Consider the following 21664-nt stretch of genomic DNA (forward strand, 5'->3'; position numbering starts at 1 on the left):
AGCTCTTTGTCTCTTACTATCCATTGCTAAAGTATTACAGGCTACATTCATGTCCACAGGTGAGAGACCGAATCATGGACATCTCACGGACTCTGAAGTGTCCCTTGCCAGAACAGGGAGCCACGATGGGGAGGGACGAGAGCCACTTCTCGAGGATTTCAATCCCCCAAGGCGGAGACTGGCTGCTCAAGTAGTACAAAATTTGTCAAGTCTATGGCATGACTCATGGGAATTAATCATCTCAGAGGAAGGTATCGGGGTTTTCAAATGCAGTCTGGCTTACCTCCTTGGATCCCTGGCAACTTTTGTCCCAGCATTCGCGGCATTCCTTGGCCCTCAAGAGGGAAAACATATAGTGGCCACACTTACTGTGTATTTTCACCCTGCCAGATCCCAAGGAAGCATGTACAAGGCTATGTTATGTGCCTTTCTGGCATTCCTTTATTCAGCTTTCATTTCATTAACCAGCATGTATGTCACCATATTCTTCCAAAAGCTACACATGATTGAAATGGGTCATGCGTTGGTGCTAGTTCTCTTCGTTGGTGTGGGATTCGGATTGATTGGCTGGATCAAGCAAAAAAAGGGAGATCCACTAGTCAACGTCGCTTGCTCTCTAGCCTCTCTATCTTCGATAATGGTTCTGACGAAGGAAGGAGCAATACAACGCGGTGATATATCACTTACGAAGGTGTCGCAGGTTCTGAAAATGCTCCTGATGGGTACCAGTGCATCAGTGGTAGTGTCTTTTCTGGTTTTTCCGGTCTCTGCACGGAAGAAGCTTCGCTCGAATGTGGTCGCTCTGACTAGGTCAATGGCGATTATGCAATCCATGATCACGGAGAGTTTTGTCAGTAGGAATGAACGAGATCTGCAGGGACACAAATTTATTGGCGCTTCTGCGCGTCAGAGGAAAGCAAATAGCCAACTGAGCAAGCTCCTTCAAGAGACAAGGCTTGAGCACTATGTCGCAGGTACGGAAGGGGAGTATCTCTTTGAGGAAAAGCTTGTTCGCTGGGCTCAGGGCATCACTCATGATCTAGCGGCTCTGCACATGTCGGCTCATCTGGCGTTCGAGATGCTCCGAGAACCGGACTATTTCCACAGCCGCACTGATGCTCGAGGTATGAGCGCCTCAACTGCTTCTAATAATGGTCACGGGGCGAGATTATACAGTGATACGATTTATTTCCGATCACCCGACCTGTCAATTTCAGAAAACAGTGCAGATAGTGCGACCGCAGAGGATACGGCAGGTGACGAACAGATCGCCTCTTCCAGCTTCCTTGCCACGGAAATATTCGACAATTTCATCCGGCAAATTGGTCCATCCATGGTATAAACCTCTCGCTGTCAGCATGTAGATTTTGATTTTGCAAGCTAATACACCGCAGCGGTCTCTTGTCGATACCTTGACAGATGTTTTCAACGAAGTGGCCTTCAGGCTAGCACCTGAGTACGAATCCTCCGTGAATCCCAGGTTGCCCGTGGTTCTCAGCCAGTCCGTTGACGAATATCGCGAAGCTCAAGCGGAAGCTTTCGCATTACTTCACCAAAACATCAGAAAGCGGAATCTCACAGTGCAAGAACAAGAGTGCTTCCAAGGGGTTTATGCTAGCTGTGCGCATTATAGTTTCTCACTTTTACAATTTAGTGAACAGTCGAAACAGCTACTGGTTATTCTGGAAGAATTCCAAACCGAAATACATAGGCAACCCAGGAGAAAGTCATGGAACTGGGTACGGCGTTGGCTATGGGGGCGTGGCAGACGATCCAACGGAGATAATGCCACTAATTGTGAGGATCATATGCCCAGGGCCTTGTACATGTCGATTAACGGACCGGAATCAGACCCCTCAAGAAATTCTCCCATCGAAACAAACATCACGCGTCCAATGGAAATGATGGAGCTTTCCAGTTTGGAAAACGAATCCAGGATACAACGTATGAGAGATTCAGCTAGCTATCGCCTGTGGAAAGTGGCCAGTTTCTTTGGTAAGGACGAGACCAAATTTGCGATTAAAGTTGGAATGGGTGCCGCACTCTATGCCTCGCCCTCATTCCTATCCCTTACACGGCCCTTCTACCTTTACTGGAAAGGAGAATGGGGTCTTGTTTCATACATGTTGGTGTGCTCCATGACGATTGGCGCCTCGAATACTATTGGATTCGCTCGATTTCTAGGAACATGTGTCGGAGCTCTGTTTTCGATCGGCGTCTGGTACGTTGCGGGCGCCAATGCATCTGCGCTTGCATTTCTCGGATTCCTAATGGCAAATTGGACTTTTTATATGAGTCTTCTGAAAGGCCAAGGACCGTTGGGTCGATTCATCATGCTTACTTACAACCTCTCCGTGCTATATGCCTATTCGCTATCCCAGAGAACGACCGATGATGATGTAGACGAGGGAACCAGTCAGAATCCCGACATTACCAAGATCACTCTCCATCGGGTCGGCGCGGTTTTATCCGGCTGTATTTGGGGTATCATCATCACGCGTGGTATTTGGCCGATTAGCGCTCGAAAGAAGCTAGAAGCTACTTTAAGGCTTGTCTGGCTTCGACTGGGTCGGATATTGCAATCTGATCCGTTGGATAAACGAATAACTAACCCCGGTGTTCCTATGCTGTATATGACTGCGCAGGAACGGCTAGAGATGGAGCGTCTTTTGTCGGAGCTGGAAGCTCTACGGGCTTCTGCTCGCTACGAATTTGAACTGAAACGTCCCTTTCCTGACGCTGCGTATTGCAATATCATACAACATACTCAGGCTATCGTAGACATTCTCCATGCTTTGGACCTGCAACTGCTGAGTGTCACTCCTGTTTCTGAACAGGAAATATCCATCCTGAGATATACAATGACAGACCGGCAGACGCTGTCTGGTCACATCACTCATCTCCTAGAGAGTAAGTTCAGGACATCTATTTATCACTGCCTTCGGAATATGAAGAACTGGACACGCTGAATTCTGTCGAATCCAGAGATGGCATCATCAATCAAATCGGACTACCCGCCGATAGATGTCGATATTTCAAGCATGACCCATGCAAGGGGCCAACTTCGGGCGCACATTTTCCTCTACCGGAAAGAACAGGAAAAGTCTCAGCCGACCATTCAGGAGGCCTATCGATTGCTCTATGCTTATGGTAAGCCTTGCACCATCTCCCAAATTGTGGTAATTTAAGCTGCTAAAAATCCTAAAGAGCTTGTGACAAGCCAAGTATCCAACAGAATTGCTCAGATAGTAACCGAGATCAGCCAGATATCCTTTTACAGGGACGAAGATGTAGTTTCATAACCTCTCTATGACTGGCAGTCATTGCCTGAATTCTGTAGGAGGACATATTGTCAATGGCAGCAAGCGTCGCTTGTACTCAATTATGTTGTTTTCATGGCTACATATAATAGATAATGTGCAGTACATACTCCAGCTGCCCTTCTAGACTGGATACAGATGATATATTGGCGAGATACCATTAGAAAGTCATGGGTGGATAGAAGCAGAAACAGATCAAAGCTTACCTCCCACCTTCTTCATAATCCATTGATGCAGTACCTGGGCAATTTCGTCGCTGTTTTTCTCCAGAAACTGCAAATGTGCGTTCCCATGGATACCCACCTTACAGAGATCAAGATGCTCGACGGCAACCCCTGCCTGTCGGAGGAATTGAATGAAACAATAATCATACTGCGCATGATACGATGCCTCCCCTGTATCAATCAATATAGGAACCTTGGCGAGATTGACTAGTTTCCTCGCTGGCTCCTGTTGTATGATGCAAGGCAGTACATCTGATGAGTTGGCCGGAACCGTTTGCATGGATAGAGGAGAGGTCATATCTGTCGGTGGAGGATCATACGTCAGAGGAATAGAGGTTAATCCCCAAGGCCGACTGAAGTCGTGGGAAAAGATGACCTCCTGAAACGGTGGACCTTTCGGCTCTATCTGAATCAGCGCCTTGACGAGATCCGGTCGACTGTCGGCCCATGACCAGCCGTAAAGTCCACCCTGCGAATGTGTGATGACCACCGCGGGCCCGATGCGATCCAGCAATTGCTCTCCGGCGGCTTTCATGGTTTCTTCCTGTCGTTGGCTGTCGGAGATCGATTGGACGTTGCTCAAGTAATATGCATCGAAGATTGGATCGCCCTTTTCACCCGTCTATGTCCTGTTAATGAATTGACTCCTTCAAAGGAACTGCCTGGGTTTGTGTACTCACGCCGGGCCATTGGGTGTGTAATTTTGCTTGCGGCCACAACGGATGCTTTTTAACGGCGGTAAATCGCTGAGCGATAAACTCCGCTGAGAGCGCAGTCTGGCTCAATTCATCCGCCGGAAACAAGGGAGACCGAGCGGTGTTCGTCCGGTCGAGAATATAGACTACATATCCACGGCGGAGAAACCACGCTGCCCATCCTGGACTACCATCGGGTTTATTGAGAAAGTTCTGTTGTATTTGTTAATAAAGTCTTACCATGAAGACCGGACACTTACCGTGCCACTTTGACCTCCACCGTGGACGAAGACGACCGGATAGGGTTGCACACAGGCAGAGGTTGGTGAGAGTTTCTCCACATACATCTGATTGTGGAAAAATGACCCATGGCTCGTCTGGACGTACTCTCCTCCCACGTAGAAATAATTCCTCATGTGAGGAGCCTCTCGGGGCGGGGCTCGATTGCCACTATTAACTTGCATGAGTATTGAAGCGAAGCTAAAAGCATTACGGAGGACCTGCATGTCGGTTTCAGAGGACTTGGGGAAGGCGGGCGTGGCTTCACAAGTTTGCTATGCCACGGACAAGAGATGGGTCAAATTAAACGATCTCTGGGTAAGACTGGGGGCATGGCTGGAACATCTCATTGTCGATCGGGTATGCGAGAATTAGCGTGAGACGGTCTCTGCTAGTGCATGGAGTAGAGTTAGTCGCTAACGGCCTTGTATAGGCCAACAAATCTAACAGAAGTGATTGGAGGTGGGGTCCGAACCTAACTCCAGAACTAATAAGTGAGAAACTCCATATATGACTCTGTAGAATGGCTTCTAAAAGGTAGAGCATTTCAATATCAAACATCGAATTCTTCCAAGTGGGAATGGCATACGATGGTTCGTTGCCGCATCCTTCGGGAAATTGACTCGCCCAGGATAATATGATCGTTTTGCTACGACCCTCCAACACGAATTCAGGAATACTCACTCCATCGGGAGCGTGACCACCAGCGGGCAATGTGGCCACTGATACCAAGGGGGCCATCGTTCTGGCGGGCGTCGTTGGCGTTCTCACGGTGGCTCATGATCTACCGTCTCGTGTTGTACAGGATGCAGGTTCAGCCATTCGTATTGAGCGACTATCTCATAGTGGTCTGCATTGCCTTTGTTCTGGTTCGATTGTTGCTTGTAACGGTTATCCTCCTCTGGGGAAATAACTAGCATCAACTAAAGGGGGATGGACATGTAAGCTCAAGGAGATCTACCGTCGGCAAGTGGGAAGCATACTCACTCTGGACAACATGTAGTGCATGAACTCCAGCACCCTTTCATTAACACAACCTGTTCTCAAGAATAACATCGCCTAGTCTCTGGCTCCAGAAAGTTGTGGTTCTACTTCTCGTCCAGAGAACTCTTACCGGCCAGGAAGGCCGGAACGAACTATGAACATTTGCTGAGGCGTACTAATTGCCAGTTTTATGGCCATCCAAATAACTTGTTTGGTCGAGTGCCAGCCTTTGCGACTATACTGGCAGGTTCTCCCCGATCCAGGCATGTATGTGGCGTCGATATGCTAGGGTGGAAAACAACTATTCATTAGCGACATCTCACTCCCAGGGACATGTATCAAAGCTCATGAGCAATTCGTCACTCTCGTGGTTTGCAACACCATAACTGATGCTATGCTGATTCTATTACCCATGCGGTGGCTGCTTCGAGTGAAGCAGAAATCCTGGATATGGTAAATAAATAACTCATTCTAATTCCAGGGATTGACAACCTGTCTGTGTCCTATCTACCAGCTTGTCGGCCTCTTTGCCACGGGCTTCTCCCCATTGCCTGGCCTTTGTCCGCTTTCCCTACTACTTGCACAGCACTTCCCAAGTCAACCGTAATAGCTGGGGTTCCGTCGAGGAGTTCTGCGACGCTTTTCTGTCAAATGTGCTGACTTTGTACAGCTTAAGGTGGCGGAACAAGGAGGGATATCCCTTGTATGCTTCCTACCCAGCATCCGAAGAGAAAACGCCACGGTCACGGCCATCTAGCGAGGGAATCTTGGTCACAAACAGCGTACAATTGGAATATATGGACGGTGGACAAAAGCTCCACATTCGGACAGGGTGATTGTTCGTCAGGACAGCGACTAACGACTCGAACAAGATAGCTGGATGCGCTGAGACTAATTAGATTTATTTCAGATTTGAGTTTTCGCAAGGTGGTGAAATTCTAGAAAGTGGACGTGAATAGTTATAAAAATATATTCGCATTGTTCCCTTAAACTAATTAAAACAGGCGAGGAAAATCCTCAGTAAGATTGTCCTTTATATAAGCAAACCTTCTGTTGATGTATAAAGGCTACGGGCAGCAAGACTATTATTGATCATCAGGATGACGCTCAAGCTACTGATGACTATGGTGAGATATGAAATGGCAAAATCCTTACACGCAGAAATAATCCCAAACTTAGGCTATATTATTTTCTTCTACTATACCGATCTTTTACACTTAATCCATCATATTAGGATAATCCGTGTGATACAATATCAATCGAAACACATAACCTGGAAACCAATCCTAGCCTAGCGTTTGAGCCATAATCAGTTCGAATGCCATCACAAAACTCCAGCTACCAGCCTTTGACTTTTCAGCTTTCACCTTTATCCCAGGCTCACAATGCCACTTTCCCAAGACTTGCTAATCCCCTAACTATCGATGCCGACCCTCGTACGTTGAAGCTCAAACGGAACGCCATTTGCCTGGTCCGTCTATACCACAAATCTCGTGAAGCAAGATACGACCCTTAAGTTCAAAGAAATCAAAAGCTGTATGGGGTTATAAAATCAATGAACTTATAGAAAAATCCCTAGTTCTCATCAGTTCACCTTTATCGCATCGCCCTCCGAGCTCTCACGCTACGAATTAACCGAGACCTGAGGTGACTGCACCACTTAGGAACTGGCCCTCAATGATATCCTCCGTGCCAAAGAGAAATGCATCAAAATCGAAGCCGGAACCCTGGAAGATATCGTCGAAGTAGAGGCTAGAGGTCCCCTCCACGAGAGGTAAATTCCCACTACCCCCTGGTTTGGGATATCGCGTCTCTAGGATCCTCTCCGAGAGTGTTCCAAATATCCGGATACACTGCTGAACATATGCACTCAAGTGTTCATGCGCACGGAGGGTCGACATGACACTGTGCCAGGATTGCAACACCGACTCAGTGAACAAGTCCGATCCAAACATGGCCGCCAGAAAGTTTGTCCCCGCTATGTGTAAATAGTAGATTCGGTACCACCACGGCAGGAGACCTATTGACGCATCTAGCTCAAGTGTTTGGATAATCAATGATGAGACTTTTTGTGCTGCCTCAACGCACATCCGGGCACATTCTCTGAGAAGCCTATCGCTTAGGCTGGGAGGGTTGGATGTTGCCTGAGCTGTTGCTGAGTGGGATCTCATCGAGTAGACCCGTGCGAGCATAGGCCTGTACAGATATATTCGAGAGTGAAGAAGACTAATATACCGGCATCAGCAAGGCCAAGAGCAAGATCATTAGAAAGGGCAGCTCTAGTCAGGTTTCTCTACTTCCCTGGCTAAACCTTCAGAAGGAGAATGAACGATGGAATCGGGCTTCCTACCGCAGATGAAGCAAGTATCCTTCTGCTCGAGAGGTCCTGTCAACAACTTTTGGAAGGTTTTGTAACTTCCAGTCATTGGGAAGACCCTCCTCCCATTTGTCGAGACAAGCGTCTAGTTGCACCGCCATGGAGTGGTATTCGTCTTGTTGATACAGACGTGGCAGTCCTAACCTGGCAGAGAGATTATTTCGAGTCTGTGACTGGGCCAACTGAATCTGATTGCCAATTTCATGAAGTTCCAACCCTAGTCTAAGATGCTCAGTATGGCTACCGCCGTGTTGGTTGCTGCCAATTGACGTCATGGAATCGGTCCTGTTCGATAAAGAGACCAGGGATGGCGCTGATGTCCTGCCGAGTGACCAGGAAACACATCTAAGCTCGAATCAGCGATAACCCATTCCTGTCTACTACACAGCTTACCGGTCTAAGGCAACACAGCTAGCCCAAACTCGTTGTTTCAACTGCATGTCGTTGCGAGAATCCTTGGCTGAAGAAGCGTCTGGGACGTGGCAACACATACTCTGGGCGATTCGCATCGCCAAACCCGCCGTTATCCATGTCTTGTGTTGATTGTTGGTGCAGTGGAGGTATCGATTCAGGAGCATCAAGCACTGTACCAACTCGAGCGATCCGGGCTTCCAAAGAATGGTCTCAGGAGAGAGAAATGCCCACGCATGCTGAAAATAGCGGTTCGCCGCTTCATCCCGTTTCTGCTGAGGGGTGGATTCTTGTCTCTGCACTGCCAGGGCAAAGACAACATTGAGTATGCTGAGCCAGACGCCACGGTCTGCGTAGAGTAATGCACCAGGTTTGGAGTACGACGACTCATAATCATGGAAAAAGCGCTCTCGGTCCAAGATGGGCTCCACGGGGTCGACATATTGCCAGTATATGCTGACAAGCCTATCAGCATGTGCACGAGGAGGCAATTCAGTGTTGAAGTCAACAACACGGTATGGAGAATGCAGATCTAACTCTCCAAATAGGGGTGCATCAACGAACGGGACAAGGTTCGATGTGGAGGCTGGAGCGAACCCTGCCCTCAGGTCTATTGCGGCTGCAACTTCGCCGGCAAACACCCCGTGAGCGGTGTAGTACGCACGGTACTGATCTGGGCCTGGATCTTGGGCTTCATCTAAATGCTCCGATCTGGAGGATGGCCCAGTTGTTGATGTTGTCTCGGTCGTTGATGACGATAGTACCTCGAGCGAGTGAGCTCGCAGAGTTGCAGTCGAGGCCGGGACAGGAACATTCCTACGGATTGGTGTTTGTTGCTCGACAGTGACGGAATCCCGGTTATATGTGCATATGTTTCCTCTTGCCTGGCATCTGGCACATGCTGCAAATATGACATGTCAGTCCCGTGCAAGTAGGCGCAGCACTGGGAATGGGGGACAAGAATACCTGGGCGACTGCCGTTACATTTCACCTTCCTCAATCGACAAGCTTGACAAGCGTTTGAGATTCTCAGTCGCTGCCTGCGTAATGGCATCAACAGTCTGTCTTCTTATTCCTTGTGTTGATGAGTTTTACTATGTTGTCCGCTGGTTTCACTATTACAAACTTCAACAATGGTAGACAGGGCAACAAATGCAGCGGAATAGGAGTCCGTGGGGGGGACCGAGGGGTAAAGGTGAACCAATCATGATGTGCTCCACGACATCCCGGCTCCATTGCGGAAAAGCGTACAATTGGCCGACGGTGATGATTTAAGGTCCTGCACGTGGGGTTGACACCTGAGGCGTCACATGGAAGAACCCACTTGCCTCAATAGCAGCCAGTTAAATCCCCATCCGCACATCGAGTACATCCAGCTTGGTTGCCAATGAAACGCAATTCCGTCCTTTGTTGGTCTCTCCCCAGGTGCGCTCTTCCGAACTGGCATGAACATTAGAGTACTTAAGGCGCGATTTATGCCATCGACATGCAACCTTTCTTGTATCTAGCCCGAAATAAATCTTTGACCTCTGTAAGTAGCCGGAAAACATGCCTTCGCAGGCCGAATCAAAGGCAGCAGCGAATCCTGGTGAGGTCGAGAAAACCAATATCTATAATGGCCAAGGCAGCAAGGAAGACCCTTTCGTGGTTGAGTTCCATAAAGACGACCCTGAAGACCCAATGAACTGGTCTCAGTCCAGGAAATGGTTCATCACGACCATCGTGACCCTGTCTGTCTTCGCCGTCACGCTGACATCTTCGGCATACTCTGTATCCGCTAACGAGGTTATTGAGCACTTTAACATTAGCACCGAGGTCTTTATAGTCGGCCTTTCCCTCTTTGTGCTTGGGTTCGCAATTGGCCCTGCAGTATGGGGTCCCTTGGTAAGCATGTATCCACCATTGATTTGGCTACCCTTCTGGTGCACAAGCTGACAATCCTTTATTTAGTAAGTTTACCTTCTCTGCCATATGCAGATATTATTCCAGTGCTAACCGCCCCAAAGATCCGAACTTTACGGAAGACAAATTCTCTGGATAACCTCCCACGTCGCCTTGGCGGCCTTCGTCGGAGGTTCTGCCGGAAGCCAAAACATTACTACACTCCTAGTATTGCGATTCTTCAGTGGCACTTTTGGTGGGTCACCATTGGTGAACTCGGGTGGTGCTATTGCGGATCTCTTCCCCCCGGCCCAGAGAGGCCTCGCTATGACGCTTTACTGTGTTGCGCCCTTTCTTGGCCCCATCCTTGGACCTGTCGTTGGCGGGTTTGTCTCTGAAAATGTACGATGGAGATGGGTACAGGGTGTATGCTGTATCTTTATAGGCGTGGTAGGCATCCTCGGCTTCATCTTCGTCCCTGAGACATATGGGCCGGTGTTGCTGATCCGGAAGGCAAGCCACTTGTCCAAAACTGATGGCAATGTTTATATCAGTGTTGTCGAAAAGAGCCAGGGTAAAAAGAAGCCGTCTGAAGTTTTCAAGAGAACTTTGTTACGGCCCTGGGTTTTGCTCTTTCGGGAACCCATCGTGCTAGTGGCCTCACTCTATATGGCAATTATTTACGGCACTGTCTATATGTTTATGGGCGCCATGCCTATCGTCTATAACGAAGACCGTGGATGGAGCGAGGGTATCGGAGGACTGGCGTTTATGGGTATTGCAGTTGGCATTATCCTAGGATTGGTCTATGTTATCTACGACAACAACGGGCGATATATGAAACTGTTTCTGTCAAAGTCTGCAACTGCGGAATCTCGCTTACCACCAGCCATTATTGGTGCTATTGCCTTACCGGTTGGCATGTTCGCCTTTGCATGGACGAACCATCCCAGCATTCACTGGTCTGTCAGCATTATTCTCTCGACACCTTTTGGTTTCGGCTGTGTGCTTGTCATTCTGCCAATAATTAACTACCTTATCGATTCCTACACCATTTACGCAGCCTCCGTTCTTGCTGCTGCTGCTATCTTCCGCTCGATCGTCGGTGCCGTGTTCCCCTTATTCACCACCCAGATGTATAATAATCTCGGGATTCACTGGGCAACCTCAGTACCAGCATTTCTGACGTTGGTTTGCATGCCTTTTCCGTTTGTCATGTATCGCTACGGTGGGGCACCGAGGATGAAGCGCAAGTATGCGTTCGAGGCTGCTGAGATTATGAAACAGATGCAAATGCAACAAGCCCACGTTCTAGACAAGGAGAAAGATTCTCCTTCAGAGTGAGGGCATGGCTACAAGGATATTAGGACAAGGTAGGTATCATCTGGAGGCACCGAACACAGCATGGGTTATTCTGCCGGTACAGAGAAAATCGCTGTTGACTATTAACTGACATCTTAACCGTGTTGACTGATGTTAATACTACTGTACCTAGACCTGCATTTTCGAGTGTCATAGACCATGCTATTACAAGCTAATGAGAGCTCGCAATATTTTGGGCCCTCAATATCAGTTGAAATGGTTGGAGTTCTTCAGTATATACGGACTTAACTGACCCACAGCTTAGCTTGGCTTACTTCCTTGGTGTTCTCCTTAGAAACAAGTCAGCCTCTGCACCAAAATCTCAGTATCCTCTTTCTCTTGATAAGATGATACCGAAGTCCAAAGGTACATCAACCCAACCCCATTGATGTCATCCAAGGCTCCGTTATCCTTCCTGTCCTGCATATTGCTATTGATATAGAATTGCAACTGAGTATAAGCTCGATGCCATAGGAAGTATTCCCAACATACCATGTATAGCTATTCCCTACCTCTCCTGTCTCATGTAATCCACACAATCATCACACCATGTCCTCTTCGATCTCAACCTCTGAGACCCAAACGGCTCCGAAGCTGATCACCAAATCATCTATACACTCCAGGACCTCGTCAACAACTCTACCGATCCTCCTCACGCTGCCCAAGAAATCAACGTAATGTCATCACTAATTGCCAATCAGCTTATACATCATACACCTCAGTACCCAACCCCACAAAGGAGCTGGAAAATGGCACGATCCGAGCCACCCGCCGGCTGGTTGAAGTTTCTATAGCATTATTTCGGCAAAGATACCATGAAAATCCCCGCCGATCATACAGGTCGGGATCATCTGGTGAGTTTGCTCTGGAACTACAGCGATTACCTCGTCATTGTGTGCCCTAGCTTCTGGATGGATGTACTGTGGAGATGGAACTGTGGGACTTATCGCCCGCGAATAAATATGAGGGCTAGGAGCAGTGGATGCGGGAGAAGATCAATGTAGTTTACCTGTTTTCTTCTTTTCTTCAAAACGATTACATACATATGGCTAATCCTGAATAGGCATATTCACTGATATCCACCAAATAGAAAACGGCCCTGGAATCGTCACTGCATACCCCAATTTCTCTGTCTTCTTTTACTTGCCTATAGAGTAGTGGATACAACCTCTCCGCATTAATCCGTCCATCGCCTTTCGCGACAGTCCCAATCCAGGAACAAGTTTTCGCGCACCATAGCAATGCTTGATATGGCGTAGAAACCCAGATCTTGATGTAGTTCGATTCTGCCTTCCTAGGGGCACCCTGTCCATTCACACCCCTAACACCACAGTCCACACTCAGCAAGACGATCTAGGCGCAGTGAAGGAAAGTGAATCGATGCCATGCCGCAATGGTCATCATTACCAGTCGATGACATCCTTAACGGATCCCAGGGCAAAAAGTCCAATGGCGCGTCCAACAGCCATTTAAATGTATAGTACTTCCTCAAAGCCTTCTGTGTCATTTACCCTGTAAATCTGGCGTTAAGAAGATTTGCTGTGTTTATATTGGTCCATGAGCCATATTGCTAGCTCTTTTGCATGCTTTACGCTAATGAGGCGCAGCGTCGATGAAGCGAAATTCTATACCCAACAGAATACACTCCGAGTATAGTACGCACGATCGTTGCGTTCCTTAACTAACCTTTTGAAAGATTAAAGCACTTCCCGGCGATATTCACAGGAACCACGCAAGGTGACTAATAATCCTGCGTAAGCACTCATGGGGCACGAAAGAGTACACAGGTCAGGTGCCGCTTCCCAGAAGCCGTCAGCCGGCCCCACTGGTCTTGGCACAAGCGGCGCGGCACCTCACCCTTTAAATACCATACTAATTACAGACAACGAAATTCAAATTCAATTCTCCCTCATAATATTTCTTACCATCGAATATTTTAGCCTACTCTAACTACTTGCTAATTAGTTATTAACTGCTTATACAAACCAAATTAATATGCATGTAGAAGATTCTTAGTTAAGTTTTAGTAAAATTTCACAAGTCTAATGCAGAAGGCAAGCGATTATTAGTGGCAGCAACATAAGTAGTTGCCAATTATACTTTTCTAGTTCTACAAAGCTTAATAAACAAGTTGTTTTTTAATATATAATTAAACTCGTTTTGGTATTTATTATTCATATCAAACAGTAAATATAAAAGTTAATTATTTACGACATATAGCAAGTAAAGGATATGTATTGTAGTGGAGGAATTCGGGAGATTGGCACGTGACATTTGTATGGATAGCTATTATCTTAAGTCCTCGTTCAAAGAGGTAATAGACAATCAACAACCTTCTCACAGACCACGGGACGCAGTTGCGTAAAGGGCATGTTGTCTTTTCTCCTGCCAGGAACTTGTGGGCTCGGGGCCCACAACTTCTGAACTGTCTAAGATTGTCTCCTTGACCTACTCCTTCGGAGTTCTACCATTTCCCTCTCATTCAGTATATATATCTAATCACAGCTAATTTAGTGTGACCGCGGAGACGGTAGATAAGTGAATTGGGAGCCAGACTTGGTATTACCAAGTCTAGTTGACCTTTTGCAGTGGCGTGGCAATTGGGTGTACCCTGTAACTAGTCTTACCTTTTCGGACTAAGGAGATTACATATATATATTTATTTTATAGTACTATTTACTAACTACTTAATAACTACTTAGAACCATGGAAGTATTGTCGCTCATCTTTAGCTCATTTATTTGTAGATGCACAAAGAATTACAACCTCAACGATCTTAATCCCAGTCACAAAATCCAGGGTAGGTATAAAGCGGTTACGAACCAGTTGCAAACCAGTTACTAACTGGTTCCTAAGTAGTTTTGTATAATCATCCTTAGTGCCTCATAAAGTCTTCAGCGGATCTCCTCGCAAAATATATTAAATATTACGCAACGACGAGAAGCCCTGGAAGTCCGTGAGATTGAGCTTCGATTAAAACAAAAAGACAAAGGAGCCTCAAAATAAAGGGAAAGAGATAGAGCTTATAGTACAGACGGAAAAATTACGTCAAATAAATAATAAAATGTAGTTAAGGCTTTGTATAGGTTAGCTGCCGTGTATTTAAAACTCTGTAGTGTATTTGCCGGAAGCTGTAAAATAGGTCATGTGATTGACTAGCGCGGCGTCTCACCCCTAGAACGATGCCAGCCCACCTTGTAACCTGCGCAAAATGGGATTTGCACCCGCTCTGTCCAAGCCACTCTCGCTGTGGCTATACGTGCGCCACAAAGCCGTCTTTGCCCGATTCAACGCTTGGCATTCACTGTTCTCCCCATCTTCCATTCCTAGCTCCATATCTTCTTGCAACTACTCCCAACGTAAACTCATGTTGCGCCGCACCACTACATCAAGCTTGTCTCGCCGTCTCTTGCCATTGTCCCGGACTTATTGTTCATTTCCTACCCGAGGGCCTCTAACTATGGAGTCTAAACAGTCGGTTCGCCGGTTTCTGGAGCAATCGCACGAGCGGATTTTCGAGAACAATCGGCAATGGGTCGCTTCAAAGCAGCAAAACGATCCCGAATTTTTTACAAAGCTGGCGGCGGGTCAGACACCCGAGTACCTGTAAGTAGTAGAGGGATCATCCGCACTGGAGTTGCCATAGTAACAAAGTTCGAGGTACATTGGTTGTAGCGATAGCCGCGTACCGGCAAATGAAATCATGGGTCTAGAAGCAGGAGAGGTGTTTGTCCATCGCAACATCGCCAATCTGGTACCCAATACCGACCTCAATGTCATGTCTGTGATCAACTACGCTGTGCGCCATCTCCAGGTGAAACATATTATTGTCTGCGGACACTATCGTTGCGGCGGGGTCCAGGCGGCCCTAACACCATCGGACCTGGGAATTCTGAACCCTGGCTCCGAAACATCCGTGATGTGTATCGACTACATGAGAAAGAACTCGACAATATCAATGATGATGACGCGAGGTTTAATCGACTGGTGGAGCTGAACGTCATCGAGTCTTGTAGGAATATTGTCAAGACAGCGGCGGTTCAACAGAGTTACCAGGAGAAACAGTATCCGATTGTCCACGGATGGGTTTTTGATCTCCGGGACGGGCTACTTAAGGACCTTCATGTGAATTTTGAAGAAATGCTGCATGATATTAAGAAGATCTACAATCTTCCTTCGAAAGCTACTCCGCCAACTGGAGCTAATTGAGGACTGAACCTACTCAATAGCTCACTGAGTTATTGATCGTGTTCATTACTACAAATCGAGTAAAATAATACTATTAAATATGGATAAATGGATAACAATAAATAAGGCAATATAAACCAGACTAAATCTTATAGAAAGAAGCTAATATTTTCTTAGGCCATTGAAAACAAAACTACAAATGGCCATTCTGATATCCAGTTATACTGCTAGGGGATACTTCAGTCACGCGGGGAACCGCCGGGCGGAAGTGCACATCTCCGTATAAGCAATGGGATTCGACGGAATTACGCACGGATGCATCATGCATGCATGATCCTGTTCATATACTATGCGTAGTGGTCATATCCAATCAACAGTATCACCTTACAGAGACGGTAGCGCGGGGGTTGTATAGAAAATACTGGATTAGGACCATTGCCGCTTGTGGCTAGCTGGTAGGGGGACTCTGGAAGGCATATTCATCATAATAAATACTCTTTGATTCTTTCTCAGATGCACTAGTTCAGGTATGGAAGGACCCTAAGTGGGCAGCCATCCATTTGTGGCTACACTGTCCGTCCTAAACTAGTAGGCGTGAAGCTTGAGAAAGAAGAGTATACCCGGGCGAGGAGTTCAGTTACCCGCAAAGATGACCAATTCAGGTAAGGAATACTTAAGGTTGGATCGATTACTGAGCACCAATGCCGCAAGAACTGGAGAAGAATACTCTACAAGTTGGATTATATTGTGACAGGATGTCATCCTGTCGGTGCCAACAGTGCCATGGACACTCACTTATATGACGTGGCATACCCAAGGCACTATAGATAATATGGTAGCTACTGTGTCTGTGATGCCATCACCTTAACTTGCATATACACGTTTGACCCCAAGAAATGATCAATTGAGAGTATCCTTGCAGGATTGACGTATTCTACGTCAATATACAGTGGCCGACACCCATCCCACCAAGAAGTCAGGGGCTCGAGCATCTGCTACTAATAATCGACTCAGCATAAACCAACATCCGATCGGCCTCGCTGTAATTAATTCTATTACCTTGAAAAGCGTGTTTAAGGGCCCGATGGGGGTATGATTTCAGTTGCCCATTTTCGCTTCGTCCCAGTTTCCGGAGCATGGCTGTAACAGATGCGTGGAGGTGTTGGGGACACTAGCAAAGACTGAAACAGGAGCTGTACAGGTGCTGGAGGGGCTGTGTAATGCATAGTGAAATGTGGTCCAATAGATGGCTTGGTATCTTTCCACGGCGCCGTCTTACCTGGCATGTGTCTTATGGCTTTCGTACCCTTATCATATATGCTATTGCAATGACCATAGGTATGAGCATAAATGTGGAGGATCTAAAGGGCATCTCTGTGCACATAAATATAAGCTTCGTCACTTAACAAGGTCTGTAGTATACTCACCATGTTGGCGTCCACTAGACTTAACCCGGAGTTTGCTTTGATACCGCAAAAAGAACCCGGCCCACCTAAGGATAGTTATGTCAATAAAGCACCGTCAAAACAAAGCAAACTTGTGATCTTACCAGGGATTGAGGCCATAGGACTCTTATAGCTGGCCACATACGCAGCAATCGTAACGCCTCCCAGAACCTGCCAAAGCAGGAAGTACATGGGGACGATGATGGTCAACAGATAAACGGCCCGATACTCAACACCACCTAATTTCCTACACTCCTGATCGGAAAGACCGGAAAAAATGGAATTCCGGCCAAAGCAGCGGGAAAAATCTTCATTTTCATTATCGAGAGAAGGGCTATTACGTATTGATGTCGGATTGACGACGGTAGATTCGGATGCATGCCGATAGTTGGCATATGGAGTTACAAGGCGCGGCCTATTATACGTATCGGATGAGATTTTGCGAGGATGTTTATTATCAGATACAGAAGAATCACAGTTCTCATCTTCCATATTGCCTGTTTCTGTCCGCGAAATGATTCCCTCGACAGCTGGAGATATCTGATCGAGGGCAATAGATTCTTTCTCACTGTTATCTCCTTTCCGGATAGAGCAGGATAACTGACCTCCCCGTTCAAGTTGAGCGACCCAGAATCTGGACAGGTTATTTAACCCCTCTGCACCCTCGCTGAATGGAGTATCAGAGGATCCATTCAAAGCATCGTCGTGATGGGGTAGATTTGAACTCAACACTCCAGCTAGCTCAGGGTTCGGATGATCTGTTTTCCGTCGGTGAAATGACTGTAAAAGACCCTGACCGTATGGTCCCGTTACTGCTCCTTCTTCTTTGCATTCGTTGTTTGTAAACGAGGCTGTTAAACCCTTTTTCAAATGCTCGTCGGCGCGCTAGAAGTATTCCGATTGACACCTAAATCTGTGAAGTTCGTGAGTTGACACTCATTGAACAAGCCAGCTGATACCAAAAGCTGTGATATTCCCATATGTAGGGAGCGAATAGTATAAGGTCCACAAGTCCTTGGTCCAATGACAGATGGGTAGCTCTAACAGGTATATTTATGGGGCTAGAAAATAGACTGCCAAGCAAAGGGTGGTCGTGATGGGCTCACCGTGGAACCAAATATAGTGAGGAAAAACAACAGGAGTTGTTAAAATGTGTTAAAAATTGATAGATTTACAGTGTTAACTCCTGCCAGTGTCATGGAACTAACGGCGAAAAACAGGGACTATATAATAAACTGCCAAACGGAGTGGCTGCGCCCACAGGATAAGCGAGCTGATTATACTTACATATTAGAGTGAAGTAAGCATAATAAAGAGTAAGGAATCGAAGGTGAGGACGGTATGTCCTGACAGTATTCCATATTTAATCCATGTGTGTGCAGAACAACTATGATGTTGTCTGGCGAGCTAACAAACGGTCTCAGAGATAGTCATACTGTCAAGGGCTGAACCCATAGAACCTATACGATAGGTTATGTACAAGCAGGAATCGTTGAAGGGAAAAGGGAAAAGGAAAATGAGCGGTGAACAAACAAGGCGATGAGTCACGTGATGTGGATCGAGGGCCAATGGGCCAAAGGTGCCAACAGGGCCAACAGGGACAATAGGGACAATAGGGACAATAGGGACAACGGGGACAATAGGGACAACGGGGACAATAGGGACAACGGGGACAATAGGGACAACGGGGACAATAGGGACAACAGGAATAATAGGGACATTGGCCCGAGAGGTCAAACGGGCTCTAGCCCTTTACACATACATACTATGGTATTAGCGCTCGAGGTAACATGGTAGCCCCTGGTAGACAGGTGGGTATCGGATGCAGTGACATTTGACAAAGAAGGAGCAACTTCGTCCCATGAAGAAAGCTCCAGTCGCAGATCTTCCCATTGAAGTTTCATTTATGTACTCTCGATCAGTCCCTGGAAGAGTGGGTTATTTCATCTTATTTCCCTGTTGCTCTGTGGCAACTTATAGGCTTTAGCGGGGGTTAATTTGACTGGTTATATGCGGTTCCAAGCCTGTTTTTAGATATAATTGTCGCTGTTAACCTTTAATTAGCCTATACATTCTTGTGTATTCGGACTCTATGCTAATTAATAGCCACTGAATTCCCTTTGCGTAAAATCTCCTGTTTCGGACACCTTTGTCATAAAGAACAGCCAGAAATGATCTATACTTCCAATTCTGTAGAGTTGTGTCAATACAAAAATACCACAAAATATAGCTCTCCAAGAGCCCATGGGCTTTTAGGTGCCTGAATGATAATTTTCCTGAATTAATAAGTTGCTATACGCCTTGATAAAATACCGTTCTGGATACGGTAGGACATGTATTAGTTTAATATTATTTATTCAGGTTTGGCAAGGGACCGTGATTACTAATCACCTTATTCGCTTAGGTGGAAAACTTAAACACCACAGCCTGAACTTGTTAAACATAAGCCAGCATACCGCAGTGTACAGAGTGTTTTTTATCCACTTCCAGTATGGTTGACCAGCTCTAATCTTCAGGACAAATATGCCTGCACCTTGCAGAGACTATGGAACCACGCAAAATCCATCGTAGCCATTCAGGCTGTAGGTCATGCCGTAGGAGAGGCAAACGAGTGAGTATGTCATCTAGTATCATTATGGGCTGTCTTCTGAACTCCAATCCCAGTGCGACGAGACGAAGCCCACTTGCAAGGCCTGCGCAAGGCTGTCGCTGGAATGCAGTTATGGTCCCAACTATACTTTCCGAAACCTTAACACGGCCCTGCTCCAGCAGCATTCTACAGCCCAGATGGGTTCATCTCAAGCAGCTACATATCCAAGCCGTAGTGCTCCACAGAATTTGCTAGCCAAGATACACAACATCTATGCACTCAACTCCCTCAGCAAAGTTTCAACCGCGAAACTACCCGCTACTCTGAATTCTAAGGATAATATAGAGTCATTCTACTTTAACCATTTCCAAGGTCATGTGCGCTATCTTCTCCCTGCAACTTCTCCACAGTTAATAGAGAGGCCCCTTCAATCTCCTTGTTTACGATTCGCGGTGCTTTGCATCTCAGCATCCAATCTCTCGATGCTAAACGCACGAGTTCAGAGCCGCATTTTACCCGACAGTAGTCGCGGATCTGTCTTTAGTCCGTTGGTAAATAATCTACACCACAAAAATGCCCAGAAATATCAGGATTTGGCGCACTGGTACTGTCGGACCGCGGGGGTGGACGAGGTCAAAAACCGGTCATCTGCACTTCTTACTGCTCACGTTCTCCTCGCATACTACCACCATGCGTCGACAAATCATGTCAACTTTCGATTAGCAGTAGCCGATTCTGTCCGTTTCGTTCTACAGAATAGAGCAAGTATCATGAACTCCATACATGGGGCTGATGCTTTGCAAATGTGGTACCGTCTGTGCACTTCTCACCGACCGGCGAAGCCACCTGCCTTGCTCCTAGAAGGAGAAGGAGCCAGTTTGTTTGGGCCGAATCTCCTTCCCGACGCTACTGAGCATCTTTATCTCAAGTGTATCCTCGGGATGAGTGTGGATGACCTTATCTACGATATACTTATCAGGACGCTAGAAATCCGGACAAAGTTGGTGGTGTTTCGTAGTGTTGCAGGGAGCTTCCAGGTATCGGAGTTCTCAAGCGGGATAGGCAGTCTCACTCATGAAGTCTTGAACAAACTGCTTGGGAGACAATGTGCACCGGATGAGTACGCTGAAGCCCGGGAAGGATTTGTCCGTGGATATCATCTCCTAGGCATGTTAGAGGTTCAAAAAGAACGACTGAAAGTGTGGCGTTCTAGGCTCCACGCTGATCAGATGCCTGTCGATTGCCTTTCGAACTCGCTTGCACGGAATCAAATAACTTCGAAACCTTCACATTCCATGCATCGGAGCTTCCCAACGCATCGGGACGCCATGAACGCCCTGTATTGCATGCTCTGCGAGATTGCTTTCGAAGAAGCCAATCAAAGTTTCACATCGGATGGGTTAGTCCTAGCCATTTATGAGTCTAGCGCAACTCCGATTGAGAACATGGCGTACAATGTGTGTCAGATTGCCGGCAACCTGAACTTCAGTGCATCGAATACGTCCGATATATACACCCTTAGCTTGGCCGAGGTCCTCCTCCAACTTGTTTTTCTTTCGCGATCAGACGCACTTTTACACTACATTTTGGATGTCCTATGGCCACAGCTGGAGAAAACTGGGAGAGGCTATGAGCACTCGCATTACCCCACGCAGCTCGTCAAGCGGATCATCGCCCAAATTGCTGTATTTTGGGAGAATAACCGGGTCGTAACTCTTGCGTTGCCAGCAGTTGCAGAGGATATATCGAAATTGAAGTTGTTAGATATTACTCATCCGGTAGACCTGGTGGTCTGTGGATACAACAAGGGAGGGAGACATTTTATTGAGAAAGTTCCACTTCCATGATGTCCAGCTACGTGCTGGCTCGAGTGACAGTACATTTCATCTATATATAAACCTAACTACC

General features: G+C 46.8%; 7 protein-coding genes across 7 annotated transcripts; 4 read left to right on the plus strand and 3 right to left on the minus strand.

Moving 5' to 3' along the window:
• Positions 1 to 637: 637 nt before the first annotated feature.
• ATNIH1004_005199 (uncharacterized protein) lies at positions 638 to 3302 on the plus strand (the record flags this gene model as incomplete). The annotated part of the gene is made up of 5 exons (XM_033569853.1): positions 638 to 1124; positions 1218 to 1336; positions 1395 to 2910; positions 2986 to 3150; positions 3208 to 3302. 5 exons carry the CDS (start codon positions 638 to 640, stop codon positions 3300 to 3302), a joined length of 2382 nt encoding a protein of 793 aa, XP_033428659.1.
• Positions 3303 to 3515: 213 nt separating this feature from the next.
• Positions 3516 to 5299, minus strand: ATNIH1004_005200 (alpha/beta hydrolase; the record flags this gene model as incomplete). Its single annotated transcript, XM_033569854.1, has 4 exons — positions 3516 to 4166; positions 4225 to 4452; positions 4500 to 4780; positions 5203 to 5299. 4 exons carry the CDS (start codon positions 5297 to 5299, stop codon positions 3516 to 3518), a joined length of 1257 nt encoding a protein of 418 aa, XP_033428660.1.
• Positions 5300 to 7133: 1834 nt separating this feature from the next.
• On the minus strand, positions 7134 to 9526 carry ATNIH1004_005201 (putative transcription factor; the record flags this gene model as incomplete). Its single annotated transcript, XM_033569855.1, has 5 exons — positions 7134 to 7728; positions 7853 to 8224; positions 8273 to 9191; positions 9282 to 9330; positions 9386 to 9526. The coding sequence occupies 5 exons, from the start codon at positions 9524 to 9526 to the stop codon at positions 7134 to 7136; spliced, it is 2076 nt and encodes a 691-aa protein (XP_033428661.1).
• Positions 9527 to 9838: 312 nt separating this feature from the next.
• On the plus strand, positions 9839 to 11515 carry ATNIH1004_005202 (MFS transporter; the record flags this gene model as incomplete). The annotated part of the gene is made up of 2 exons (XM_033569856.1): positions 9839 to 10182; positions 10297 to 11515. 2 exons carry the CDS (start codon positions 9839 to 9841, stop codon positions 11513 to 11515), a joined length of 1563 nt encoding a protein of 520 aa, XP_033428662.1.
• Positions 11516 to 14993: 3478 nt separating this feature from the next.
• ATNIH1004_005203 (carbonic anhydrase) lies at positions 14994 to 15742 on the plus strand (the record flags this gene model as incomplete). The annotated part of the gene is made up of 3 exons (XM_033569857.1): positions 14994 to 15139; positions 15194 to 15454; positions 15550 to 15742. The coding sequence occupies 3 exons, from the start codon at positions 14994 to 14996 to the stop codon at positions 15740 to 15742; spliced, it is 600 nt and encodes a 199-aa protein (XP_033428663.1).
• Positions 15743 to 16794: 1052 nt separating this feature from the next.
• On the minus strand, positions 16795 to 19070 carry ATNIH1004_005204 (uncharacterized protein; the record flags this gene model as incomplete). Its single annotated transcript, XM_033569858.1, has 4 exons — positions 16795 to 17082; positions 17149 to 17213; positions 17271 to 18051; positions 18933 to 19070. 4 exons carry the CDS (start codon positions 19068 to 19070, stop codon positions 16795 to 16797), a joined length of 1272 nt encoding a protein of 423 aa, XP_033428664.1.
• A 1168-nt stretch (positions 19071 to 20238) lies between these two features.
• Positions 20239 to 21603, plus strand: ATNIH1004_005205 (uncharacterized protein; the record flags this gene model as incomplete). The annotated part of the gene is made up of 1 exon (XM_033569859.1): positions 20239 to 21603. One exon carries the CDS (start codon positions 20239 to 20241, stop codon positions 21601 to 21603), a length of 1365 nt encoding a protein of 454 aa, XP_033428665.1.
• Between the last annotated feature and the right edge of the window lie 61 nt (positions 21604 to 21664).

This window comes from Aspergillus tanneri (assembly GCF_003426965.1).
Source record: "Aspergillus tanneri strain NIH1004 chromosome Unknown AapTan_3_pilon_pilon_pilon, whole genome shotgun sequence".
NCBI classification, from domain to species: Eukaryota; Fungi; Ascomycota; class Eurotiomycetes; order Eurotiales; family Aspergillaceae; genus Aspergillus; species Aspergillus tanneri.